The sequence below is a fragment of the Nansenia antarctica genome, assembly GCF_963989245.1.
Source record: "Nansenia antarctica genome assembly, chromosome: 3".
In the NCBI taxonomy this organism is placed as follows: domain Eukaryota; kingdom Metazoa; phylum Chordata; class Actinopteri; order Argentiniformes; family Microstomatidae; genus Nansenia; species Nansenia antarctica.
In genome coordinates, this window is record NC_137688.1 from 24989594 (window position 1) to 25002533 (window position 12940).

Below are 12940 nucleotides of genomic sequence, written 5' to 3' on the forward strand. Positions count from 1 at the left end.
TAGAATGGTTAATACATACTGCTCAAGCACATTTCCTCAATGTATCAGCAACAAAACAATCCTCTCTGTCGAAAATACAATGAAAGTACTTATGTATTTGCCTTTATACCTATGCGTGTGCGTGTGCGTGTGTGTGTGTGTGTGTGTGTGTGTGTGTGTGTGTGTGTGTGTGAGATTCAGGCTAGAGGACCTCATGCGGGTGAAACAGGAGGAGCGGAGGGAGAGGGAGCGAGCGGAGGAGGTGGACAGGGAGAAGCAGAGGCGGAAGCACGGCCAGGAGCTGTTGCACGTCAAACAGAAGCTGCAGGACGACGAGATGAAGAAACAGGCCGACCTGCGCAGGAGAGAGAAGATGGAGGACAAACTGGCCAAGTAAGGCCTACTCCTACCCAACAGCCCTTTATTATTGTCTTATAAACTACACCATCCATAACTGCCTTGTTTTCTCTCTCTCTCTCTCTCTCTCTCTCTCTCTCTCTCTCTCTCTCTCTCTCTCAGGCAGAGGGTCAGAGACAAGATAGCACGAGACAGAGAGGAGAGAGCACAGAAGGTACTCGCTGCACCGGTCTGGTTCCCCCAAACGCTCAGACGCTAGACACAAGAGGGAGAACAGCTTTGTGTCACATGCTCTCATACCTTTCATAGAAACAGTTTTACCCACCGTGTCTCATTTCTTGCATTCTCTCCTCACTTCCTTTCTTCCACTCACATCTCCCTCTGCCTCTCCTCTCCCCCCTGTCTCCTCTCTTCGCCAGTTTGGAGGCGGTTCTTCTAGCACAGCTATCTCCCCTCCAGCTGAGCCCGTGCCCTCCTCCCCGCCCAGTCAAGGCCCGCCTCCCGCAAAGAAGGACTACGACGAGTGTCGGATACAGGTAAGGGGCCAGGCTGTCCAGGTAGGCAGGGCTGTGTGTAAGGGGTTTAGGTCGGATGTGATAGTATTTAGTACGAGGAGTTTCCACCACCCTAGCATGCTGCCATGGTAACATGGTAACCCGTTTTACTCTGGCTGGCTTTCGTTCTCACTCGTTAAAAGTTACATAACTGGTCAGCCACTTTGATTGAAAATAGAAAATGAGCAACATAGGGACAAGTTCCATCCTAAAGGTTAGAGGTCAATAAAATGGTGGATATAGAATGAACTCTAGTTCTTTTTCCTGTTCCTCTCCCCTCCCCTCCCCAGATACGTCTGCTGGACGGCTCAGCGCTCACAGCCGTGTTTAAGTCCCAGGAGCCACTGGCCGCCGTGCGCGTCTACGTCCAGATGAACGGCAACGCCCCGGAAGGCAACGACTTCACCCTGCTCTCCCCGTACCCCCGCCGCGTCTACACAGAACTGGACATGGAGAAACCTCTACGGGAACTAGGTGACTGACCTCCTCCTCCCCCACCGCCCTACCCGTACCCTCCCATCCTCATCCACTGTTCCCCTCACTGTCCCACCCTCGAAACTCAAAGGCTTCGGAGACCGTGCTTTTTCACGAGCTGCACTCCGCCTCCGGAACTCTCTCCCTCCTCAACCACTCAGAGACTCACCCTCACTCTCCACTTTTAAATCCCAACTCAAAATCTACCTGTTCTCCCATGCATACAACCTTCCCTACCATCTCCCTTAACCTTGCCACCCCCCCCCTGGACATTGCTGTGTTAATTGTTCCCTGTGCCTGTTCGTTAACTCTGTGTTCTACGTGCTCATGTTATCTGTTGCTTGTGGTTTCTGTGTACCCACATTGTCAGCGTCTTTGAGCCCCGGAAAAGCGCTATATAAATATAATGAATTGTTATTATTATTATTATTATTAGGTGAGTTAACAGGACAGCTCTCACTGGTCCTGTAGAGTCACAGCTAGTTAAAGGTTCTTTAACTTCACCATATTACCTTCTGGTCAGGTAAGATGACAGTATGAGCTCAGGTGTATACTATTGTGTCTGTGTGTTACGCTTACCTGCGACTAGTTACCATATCACAGACTGAGTTGTGTTGTGTTATACTTAACCCTAACACCAGCCCCATATTACGCATCGGCAGAATTGATTAGTGTGTCATTCACATTCTCTGCCTGTGTGAGAAGCTAATATAGGAAGTGTTTCTAATTGAGACGCCAGGCGATCCTTTGAAAATCCTGCCCATCTCATGCATTCATCTGTCATTTTCGCTTGCCTGTCCTGATCGTGTTTCATGTGGATATCAAAAATGGTTGTTCGCCAGCACTCTTATGGGTGGGGGATGTAAGAGTCAGACTGACTGGTATGTATGTGTCATTAACAGGTTTGGTGCCGACAGCTGTGCTGGTTGTTGCCAAAAAGTGAAGATGTGAAATAGATGCTGTGAGCACCACCTCTACTCCAACCTCCCAAACACCACCACAGGACAGAGAGGGGCCACAACAGCATCAAGAGATTGTTTTTTTCCTTAAACACTTTGAACTTAATCCGAATCTTATGTAGCAACACAGATGACTTTGATTTTCATGGGGCCTTGAGTTAAGGCCTGGCTTGTGTGACACTGCGACGTCCAGTTTTTCTAAGTTAAGGAATTGACCGTGGTGTAATTGCATTTATCACTAAAACTTGCTTGAATAAAACTGACTTGGGGAGTGACATGGACTAATTATTTTATTAAGCAATGTAAAAGCGGAACAAAAACACATCCATTCCTAGATTTGAGTCACACGTCACTCAGTTGCAGTGGAACTGAATAAAACTGCATGCCTTTTTTTTTTTTTCCCAATGGACAAATTTGGAAAAGGAGTGACAAAAAAAAAGGCAACAGGTTTTTGAATGGTTTCAACAAGCACACAGAGCTGCTGCCGGTGGTTACAGGCAGGTATAGCAGACAGGTACAGTACAACGTCAAATTTCTATATTATTATTCCTTGTCTAGCCGCTCTGGTACACCTCCATATACAAAAACATGGCTGCCAAGTCTTCTGGACGACTCAACTCGAGGATTTGACCAGGCAGAAGCAGAGTGAAATGGCATCAAGCTTACGGGAAAAAATTGTTTTCGGACTTCACACACTATAAAACACCTTTATATACACATTAAAAAAAGACTAGCCTACGTATGGAATGATGCAAGGTTTGTGGACACTGTTTCGCTAAAGTGAGAGCGTTGTGTAGAAGAGCTTACAAAAATAGTTATTAAAACAATGTACAGTAGCACATTTTTAAAAAGATGAGATGAGCTGACATCATACTGAGGTGGTGGTGAGTCCATTGTCCTGAATCATCCTGGCTAACTTCCTGCCATCATTGGTGTGTCACTGTCTTTCTCTTCCCCCTTAGCTGGGAGGGTAATAGCCCTGGTTGTAGTTCCAAGGGTTCTGGTAGTTCCCATATCCCCCATACTGTGGTTGCTGGAGGGGGAGAGGAAAATAATGTCAAGAAGAGGGCAAAAGAGGGAACATCATAGCTTCAAACAACATGTTACTTTAGGAAGGGAGCCTAGAGGTTACACAGGTCAGTAGGTCACCCTAGGAGGAGCCAGATGTCATATCTAAGGTGCCTACGCTGCTGTTGTGCCCATACTGCCACTTAACCCCTACCTGATCCTGTGCCCAGAGCTCTGAACTCCCTGAGAGTATGCAGACGTTGTCTTGAGGGTGGGGGAGTTAAGGGATATAATTCCCCCCCCCCCAGGGATCCATACTAGGGAGGGACCTAACTTCTTCTCCTCTCAAGAAAGTTAATAATTTGTGAAGAATATAGCATGTGTATAGCTGACTTGCATGTATGGTAGCAGGTACGTATGATCTCTTCCATACCTGATACCAGCTCCCATAACCCCCGTAGGCACTCATATCCCCACCCATCATGGGGGGAGGGGGTGTTGTCATGGGAACGTGAGGCATTGTGGGAGGGGCCTGCGGGGGAACTGGTATGGCCGAGGCGTCTTCGACCTTGCTCATCTTCTCTGTGTCCTCGGTGTCACTGCAGATCAACCATCCAACTGATTAGTGAGTTAATAATCAACAAACCAAGCAGTGAGTCCAAATCCTAATCAATATCCTATCAGCAGGAAAAAAATATTTCCATCACATTTGTTCTGCATGGGGCATGTTCTCCATGTAACCGCAGGGTTCCCGGTTCGATTCCGGCCGCGGACATATCCTGCATCATGTCATCCCTTCTCTCTCTCTCACCCAGCCTTCCTGTCAAATCTCTACTGTCTCTATCGCAAATCTCTATCTGCATATGGGTCTTAATAGGACACAGACATATTATATGGATATATGGATATATGATATATACGTATATACCACGGTAAATGATAAGACTTTCTGTAACGGTCAACAAACCCCTGTCGCCCCGCCCCTTCTCACCCATTCTCAGCCCCTCTCTTCTTGCTGCCGAGCTCCTTGAGCAGCTTCTGATGCTCCTCGTAGATACTCAGCACACTGGAGGGACCAGAGGGCAACAGTGAGCTAACAAACATTATCAACAAGGAATTAGACTTCATCTAGTCGTCGCAAAAAATAGAATGAAAAAACGTTATCAGTCTGTCTGTCTGACCTCTGCACAGTGGTCCCGTAATCCTCAGCGTACTGCAGACCCCTCTGAGAGAAGAGGATCTTGGTCCGCGGGGAGAGGGGGGCTGCCAGCGCACGTGTCACACATTCCTGCACACTCTCTGCAGAGCCGCGGGGGTCGCCAGACACCTCCAGCTCCAGCAGGTTCAGGTGCAGCTTACTGTTATCCTGGGGGGGCAGAAATATGACTTAGTCCTAACAGGAGACCATTGAGGAAAGAAAGGATCATCATATGACTTCTGTGAGATTAAAGCAGATAAGTGGATATCTATGAGGTCTGGATGCAGAAAGTCATTATATCTGGGATCATATTAATGGCGGCTGATGATAGATTTTTTTGTAAAAATCTGGCTTTAAGATGAAGGCTTTGTTTATCTCCATGCTCTTTCTCCCCCATTTTCCTCAAACAAAACCCCCCTCTCATAATAATAATAACATAAAATATACATTTCCTTTCAGGGGACCCACAGTCGCTTTACAGAGCAACAGAAAGTAACAAAAACAGTCAGACAAACAGACAGACAAAACAACAGAACTAGGGGCCGAAGGCCTTAGCAAACAGGTGGGATTTGAGGGCCGTTTTAAAGGCGTCCAGGGTGGTGGGGATGTTGCGGATCACCGCAGGGAGAGGGTGGGGGCTGCCACACTAAAAGATGTGTCCTTGAAGGCTTGCAGGTTGGTACGGGGGGGGGGTTGGCAAGCAGTCCAGAGTGTGAAGACCGCAGGTTGAATATGGCTTCTCACCGGGCTGATCTCCAGCGCCTCCTGGAGGATGCCCCGGGCCCTGCTGGGGTTCTTGCAGAGCTTCAGCAGGAGCCGGGCCAGCTTGATGGAGTAGAAGGCGTGGAGGTGGGGCGTCTCTTTGGCCTGGGCCACCGCATCTCTGAGCAGAGTTTCCGATTCGTCCATTCGACCCGCCCGTCTCTCCAGCCCCGCCCTGCGCAGGCGGATCAGAGCCAATCCCGGCGTGGTCGTCTCCAGCACCTCTAAGATGCGCCGTGCCTCCGCCAGGTCACCTGAGGTGGGGGGAAGGGAGGGAGACATAAGCAAACAATAACGGTAGGTTTTACTGTAGAATAATTAGGGCTGTCAAAGATAACACTCGAGGGGTTTCATAGGCTGCGTTCGTAAATTCGCAGAAGCGCACACTGGGTTCAAAGTCTTTAAGTCATTTGATTGGACAAGAGGCAGTCACGTGGACACTCCGGCGCCCTCAGAGTCGATTTACAAACGCGGGCATAATATCACAGGATATTATTGTGATTAACTTCAATAAAAATTGTAATCGATTGACAGCACTAATAATGATCAAATAATACAGCTGTGAGTGGGTGTGTAAGAGACGTCCACTCACCATGCCTCTCCTCAAACGTGGCCCACTGCAGGTGGATGGTGTGTTTGTGGGCCAGGTGGATGTCACATGCTCGCCGAAACACAGTCCTCGCCTCCTCCAAACTCTGTGGCTCCAGGTACTGGACGTACTGAACAACAATCATAATACGTTAGACACACACACACACACACACACACACACACACACACACACACACACGTTAAGGATCTACAAAGTGAACCCTATTCGTCTCCGCTTACCTTAGTCCAGAACTCCTCGTAGAGCGCGCAGGCGATCAGACAGCGCTCAAACAAGATGCGCACCCTCTTGTCTCCGCCGGCCACCACGCCGCTCTCCTTCAACGCCTCCCGGTACTCTGGGTCCTCCGCGGCGTCCTCCCCCTGCTCCACCTGGCTCAGCTCCCAGTCCAGGTAGGAGTGCCACGCCTTTATCTGGGCACGGTCCAGAGGTTTCACGTGGAAATACGGGCGCTTGATCTGTGCAGAGGGATAAATGCATGAGATTTTTTTTATTTTTTATCAAATCAGAGCTTAGAGTGTTGTTCACAGGGAGTGAGTGAAGGAGTGAGTAACAGATAACTCACAGCATCTTCGTAGTTCCATCTCTTTCTGACTTCGCCCTCCATCAGCTGGAATACCCTTTCTCTGCGGGCCAATAGGAGTTCTCGCATCTTCACAATCAGCTCTTCCTGATTGGATCAAAGTTGACTTTTTAAAAAAACTATTACTGTTATTACTATGGCTGCTATTGTAATAATATTATTGGCAAACTGCCTTGGGTTGATAGCCATCTGCATTCCACAGTCTGATGCTAAGCTCATATACAACTTACAGTCTGATGCTAAGCTCATAGACAACTTACAGAGTCGTTTCCATCCATGGAGCTGTCTTCAGGCTCCTCCTCTCCTGGCGGCCTCTCCTCCTCCTCCTCCCCCTCGGCCAGCTCAGACTTCTCCTTCTTACTCTGCCGACACTCGGTATGCAGCTCCTCGTACTCCTCTGGGGTGAGGATGTCCTTGGGCACATGAGCGCTGAGGTGTTCCTTAAATCTGAGAGAGGAGGAAGAGAGATGGTCAGCCTCATAACGCAAATTAAACTGTTGACATTTTTTTTCTCTCCTGTGCCTACTTAACATATCAAACCAAGAAAATAAGCATTAAGACTGAATTGGGGTATAGTTTTTTGGTGGAGACGGTGCAAGTCTCACTTCTCATAGTGGCGGCTGTAGAGCTGAGTGGCGGTCTTGAGGACTCGGTCGTAGACGCCCGTGGCGGCCCTCACGTCTCCCTGCTCCTTCTCCCACTCGATGTACAGATCCCACAGGCGGTCCGAGTGGAAGTCCAGGCCTGCAGCGGCCACCGCCTCCTCAAACGCACTGAGTGAAGAAGACACGGGGATCAGAATAAGTTCAGAATAGATTTCAAGATCCTTCTGCGTCTTTATAAAGCTCTCGCTGGCACAGCACCAGAATATCTGATATCTTCTGCTAGCATATCAGCCCAATAGAGCTCTCAGGTCTTCTGCTAGCATATCAGCCCAATAGAGCTCTCAGGTCTTCTGCTAGCATATCAGCCCAATAGAGCTCTCAGGTCTTCTGACGCTGGCTTTCTCTGTGTACCACATGTACAAAAGAAGATATTTGGTGAGGCTGTATTCTCATTTTATGAACCCAAATTGTGGAATGCACTGCCAGTTTACATTAGGGATGCAACCTCAGCAAATATGTTCAAGGCAAGACTAAAAACCCATCTTTGTAATATTGCCTTTAAATTACTAAATAATTAAATTATGATTCTATAATGATTAAAGCACTTTGAGCTGCAACGTTTGCAGGAAAAGTACTATCAAAATAAAGTTGTTATTATTATCAGTCAATCTGCACTCTGTAGAATGGGCTTACAGTATGTGTTTTACCCTGATCGACTATTTTACACTTTATATGAGGCTATGAGTAGTATTGATATGTGCAGAGCAAGGGTCCTGTGGTGTAGTGTATAAAAGCTTACAGAGGAAACATGCTGGAGTACGAGAGGATTTGTAGCATTTTGAGTGTGTACCTGCGAATGCGCTGCGAGGACTCTGGCAGGTTCATGTTGAGCGTGCCCAGTAGCAGGTTAATATAATGGATCCAAAGATCTACACTCAGAGGGATAGCCGTCAGACCCCGCACACACACCTGGAAAAACACAGCAAGATTGCATATGAATCATGTCACCTACTTCCAAGTCATTGCCTAATGTAAGACTTTCTAAAAGCATCGTGCCCGTCCTTTCATTCATACAACAGTGACAAACAGACCATCCACTCCTCTCATACCTCCTGGGCTCGGGTGGTGTGGCCAGCACGTCGCTCCAGGTCAGCAAATTTCTTCCAGTAGCCGTAGCAGAGCGGGTAGCGTGCCAGAAAGGCGACCAGCGCCCGCCGTGAAGCCGTCATGTGACTCTGGGGAATGTTCAGAGAGTTGCGTCACTACCACATTTCATCACTACATGACATTTAACAGGGTGAGATCAGTGAAATGGCTAGCAGCAACTGCTGCTTCTCCACTTCAACTGTGGACGATGACGGTATGGTGGCTACACAGCTGTGAGCGTATCCAAGCGGAAGGTCTAGGGGATCGCGATAGAGGTCCAGCGCTAAGTCTGTCTGCCCCCCCTCTGTCCATCTCACCTCTTGCTCGCAGTATTGCAGCAGGTCGGTCCAGTTGGAGAACTCCTGAGGGCCGTCATGGGCAACCTTCCAGAGTCGATCAAAGTCCACCGGCAACTCCCCGTCTTCATCCTCCTCTCCTGGCGGCATGGCGTATGCAGCAGCAGCAGCATCCAGGGCAGCAACCATCTCTGTCGCCTGACCGCCACCGTTCTCCTCTGATAACGCAGCCATCTCTGTCGCCTCCGCCATCTCCGCCAGGGCCAGGAGACTCTCTGTGGCTTCAGAATTCAAATGAAAGAAATTGAGAATCATTATACACTGATTGAGAGAAGATCATTGTTGATATTTCTCAAATCCAAACGTATGGATGAATTGTTTATCATCGGTACTTTTTCAAGACAAGACAATCTGGGAAGAACCATTCTATAGCTAGCAAGCTGGGGAAAGTTTAGCAACAGTTGTTGTCAATGACACAGATCAGAGTCAGGGGGCATGTCTACCGATGTCAAATGGCACATCTAGTTCACGAGTCTACATGAACCATTATTGGGCGTAACTGTGTCGAACCACAAAAGACAAGTGAGTAGTTACCGAGATAAGAGACACCCAAACAAACAAGGAGGTAACTTGCTGTCTCTGTTCGCTAGCTACGTAAACACACGTTAGCTCCTAGCCTAGCATCGTTTGACTCAGGAGGACTTATCTTATCTAGCTATTCTAGCTGACCTGTTCAGTTACAAAAAAAGGTGCATGTTCGTGACCCACGTGGTACCACTGCGGGACTTTTGCAATCCAATGTAATTAAAGTGATGTATTGTGCCCAACCTGAATGAGCTTCCAGCTCCCCGTTGCTGCTCAGGTCTTCGGAACCTTCTGCCGCCATGATTGAAAATGCAACAGCCTACGTCACCACCGTGCGACGAGTCACCAACGCCAGTGGGGGTCCGTTTTCCTTGTGGATGAACATTCCAAAGGCACGTTTATTTGTATAGCACATTTCATACAACAAAGTGCTTTACATACATTATTAAAAATACAGCAAGAGGAGCATAGTAAGAAAATAAAAATGACAATGAATAAAAGGAAATATAAGAAGTAAAATAGATAAAACATTCAATGAGACAATAGTTAATGGATAAAGACATTGATTGAAGTGTTTGTGTTTAATCATAACTGCTGCAAAACATGAAGATGTTTAGCTTACATTTCAATATTTTTAGGGCTTGGGCCTGTTTGATTTATTCAGGGAGTTTGTTCCAGGAGCATGCTGGGCAGCGTGACCGAAAGCTGCTGCACCGTGTGTAGAGTGTAAGTCAGTTTAATTCTGTTTTATATCAATCATGACTATTTGTGTGTCCGAGATTTGTACTACGAGAGTTGAACCGAGACTGGAAAAACATCTTAGCCCCACAGTTATTTTTTCTAGGCATGGTATAATGGAAAACAGGACGCACTACTCCTCCAACACACCAGGCGGCGACAAAGTCATAAACCACTCTGTCGCATTGATGCACAGGAAATACTAACGTTGAAGAGGCTTGAAACATTCTGTTTACGCCGTGGTTTGACGGCTTACGTCGTATAACTGCGAACCGGTACTTAATATCTATCTCAAAATGTTGAAATTACAGTTATTAAATGTGTATCTTACTGAACGATTGACAGCGGCTGCTGTGGAGATATCCGCGGCCATCGAAACAACGCTGATTGAATACCAGGAAGATATCTCCCGGTCAGAGGAGGAGAACGGACGTCTACGGGAGTTGCTTCATATGGTTCTGAAACCCGATATTAAATTACACAGAGTAGATCACTGTCAGTTCTCCCCCATCCTCCCAGTGTCTGATGAGGACGTGGGCCTGTGTTCACCTGAGCAGCAGCGATGCGAGCAGGAGTGTCCCCGCCTGGCAGAACCCACAGAGGAGGACCAGCTTCCAAGACTAGAGCCAGATACGAAAGACTTGAACATACTAACTGTCCCTTTAGAGCCAGATACGAAAGACTTTAACATCCTAACTGTCCCCCTTCTCTGTGTGAAGAGTGAGTGTGATCAGGAGGACTCACCTCTGTGGAGGGCTGTGGAGGACAAAGAGAGGGATTCTTTACCCACCATTACAGATCAGCAGATTCAAACAGAGCTTGGGGGGAATGATGGAGTATTAAACCCATTTGACTTTATGCCCCTCTCTGCAGTAAATCAGCGTTGTATTGCTGCTCAGAGTGAAATGAGTGAATGTCTACAGACTGGGGGGGAGGAGGGTGGAGGACAACTAGGGTTAAAGCCACTGAAATCAAAGACAACGCAGTCATGCAAGTGCAAGCAATGTGGAAAGACTTTTCAGAGATCATGCGACCTGACTCAACATATGGCTGTTCACTCACAGGACAAACCATTTAAGTGCCTAATGTGTGGCAAATGTTTTAGAGTGAAAACAGAGTGTAACAGACATATGCTGATTCACACAGGGAGGTTTAAGTGCAACGCTTGTGGCAAATGTTTTAAGGCTGTGAAACTGCTGACTCAGCATATGAGTGTTCACTCAGGGGAGAAACCATTTAGGTGCCCTCATTGTGTTAAATGCTTTACCACTGCCAGTGGATTGACTAGCCATCGGAAACTTCACACAGGGGAGACGATTCAGTGCAAACAATGTGGAAAATGTTTTTACAAGATGTCCCACCTGACTCAACATATTATGACTCACACAGGGGAGAAACCGTTTAAGTGCATAGAGTGTGGCAGATGTTATAGTCAGAAAGCCAAGCTTAAGGCACATATGCGTATTCACACTGGGGAAAACACATTTCAGTGCAAAGAATGTGGAATGTCCTTCCGCTCCAGGGACCACCTGATCAACCATGGGGTGTCACACACTACCTGACCAGCCATGTGGTGTCACACACTACCTGACCAACCATGTGGTGTCACACACTACCTGACCAACCATGTGGTGTCACACACTACCTGACCAACCATGTGGTGTCACACACTACCTGACCAACCATGTGGTGTCACACACTACCTGACCAACCATGTGGTGTCACACACTACCTGACCAACCATGTGGTGTCACACACTACCTGACCAACCATGTGGTGTCGCACACTACCTGACCAACCATGTGGTGTCACACACTACCTGACCAACCATGTGGTGTCACACACTACCTGACCAACCATGTGGTGTCACACACTACCTGACCAACCATGTGGTGTCACACACTACCTGACCAACCATGTGGTGTCACACACTACCTGACCAACCATGTGGTGTCACACACTACCTGACCAACCATGTGGTGTCACACACTACCTGACCAACCATGTGGTGTCACACACTACCTGACCAACCATGTGGTGTCACACACTACCTGACCAACCATGTGGTGTCGCACACTACCTGACCAACCATGTGGTGTCACACACTACCTGACCAACCATGTGGTGTCACACACTACCTGACCAACCATGTGGTGTCACACACTACCTGACCAACCATGTGGTGTCACACACTACCTGACCAACCATGTGGTGTCACACACTACCTGACCAGCCATGTGGTGTCACACACGCCAATGGTGAATCTTTCACTAAGACTACTGTAACTTTCAGTGGGCAAATTGTGACTTGTGTTGTCATCAAAGGAACTCCCAAACCCAACATGAAAAAAGCTCAAAGCAGGGAGATGAAATCAGTGAATTGGTGATAATGAATAAATGATGCTGAGCTGTATAGAATAAAGCCAATTTCATTGATTGACTTATTTAGACAGACTTGCACAAAGATACATTTCTTTGAAGTTGTAATATGAATGTCGCCTCATCGTGGCTCATTGACTGTTATTGCTATGTTGGATTAAAGTTGTTATTTCAAACAGTATTCCTCTTCATTATCCATGGCATGCCATTGCATATTTGTTTTATTTAAATGAATTACAATTCTTATTCTGTCCCTTCTAGAAGTGGTCTAATTAAAGACCTGGAAGGGTTGGATTTGTGAAAGCCACATGGTGCAAATCTTACATTCACTTACCCATCTGGTACAAGTCAAAGATAATATTGGAATGAATGAATGGTCTTTATTGTCATTGCTATAGTACAGGTACCAAACAACGAAATTTAGGAGGGGTGGCTCCCCTGGTGCTAGGAAAGAAAAAAAAAAGAAAGAAGGGAAAGGAGCAGGTTAACATAAATAAAGGCTATGTACACTATCCACTATACTGTACAGATAGACGACTATGGTTGTCATATTGCACATAGTGTTATTGCACATTCATTTAAAGTGTCGCAGTTTGCAGGCTTGAAATGTACATATTTGTGCCTCAGCATTACACATTTTTTTCAATCCAGCAGCTGCCATCAATCCGTCCAGACTGTCCAGGGCCCAGAACCTAGGTCTTTGCTGTG

At 47.2% G+C, this 12940-nt stretch overlaps 2 protein-coding genes across 4 annotated transcripts in view; one reads left to right on the plus strand and one right to left on the minus strand.

The window, feature by feature from the left end:
• ubxn1 (UBX domain protein 1) overlaps window positions 1-2592 on the plus strand; it is a 4481-nt gene extending 1889 nt beyond the window's left edge. For 2 of the 3 annotated variants that reach the window (XM_080525859.1, XM_080525860.1), the window contains exons 6-10: window positions 175-372; window positions 499-550; window positions 756-872; window positions 1181-1364; window positions 2267-2592. In XM_080525859.1, the coding sequence (XP_080381985.1) occupies window positions 175-372; window positions 499-550; window positions 756-872; window positions 1181-1364; window positions 2267-2307 (592 nt within the window). In that variant the 3' untranslated portion in view covers window positions 2308-2592. The remainder of the gene's footprint in view (window positions 1-174; window positions 373-498; window positions 551-755; window positions 873-1180; window positions 1365-2266) is intronic. The other variant, XM_080525861.1, reaches the window with a different exon arrangement.
• A 100-nt stretch (window positions 2593-2692) lies between these two features.
• LOC308152795 (pre-mRNA-processing factor 39) lies at window positions 2693-9419 on the minus strand. The gene is made up of 14 exons (XM_080525862.1): window positions 9360-9419; window positions 8553-8812; window positions 8199-8324; window positions 7940-8058; window positions 7090-7257; window positions 6745-6931; window positions 6467-6571; window positions 6123-6359; window positions 5884-6010; window positions 5274-5545; window positions 4513-4697; window positions 4323-4397; window positions 3765-3930; window positions 2693-3356 (listed from the first exon to the last, which is right to left on the minus strand). The coding sequence occupies exons 1-14, from the start codon at window positions 9415-9417 to the stop codon at window positions 3282-3284; spliced, it is 2160 nt and encodes a 719-aa protein (XP_080381988.1). The 5' UTR covers window positions 9418-9419; the 3' UTR covers window positions 2693-3281.
• Window positions 9420-12940: the final 3521 nt, after the last annotated feature.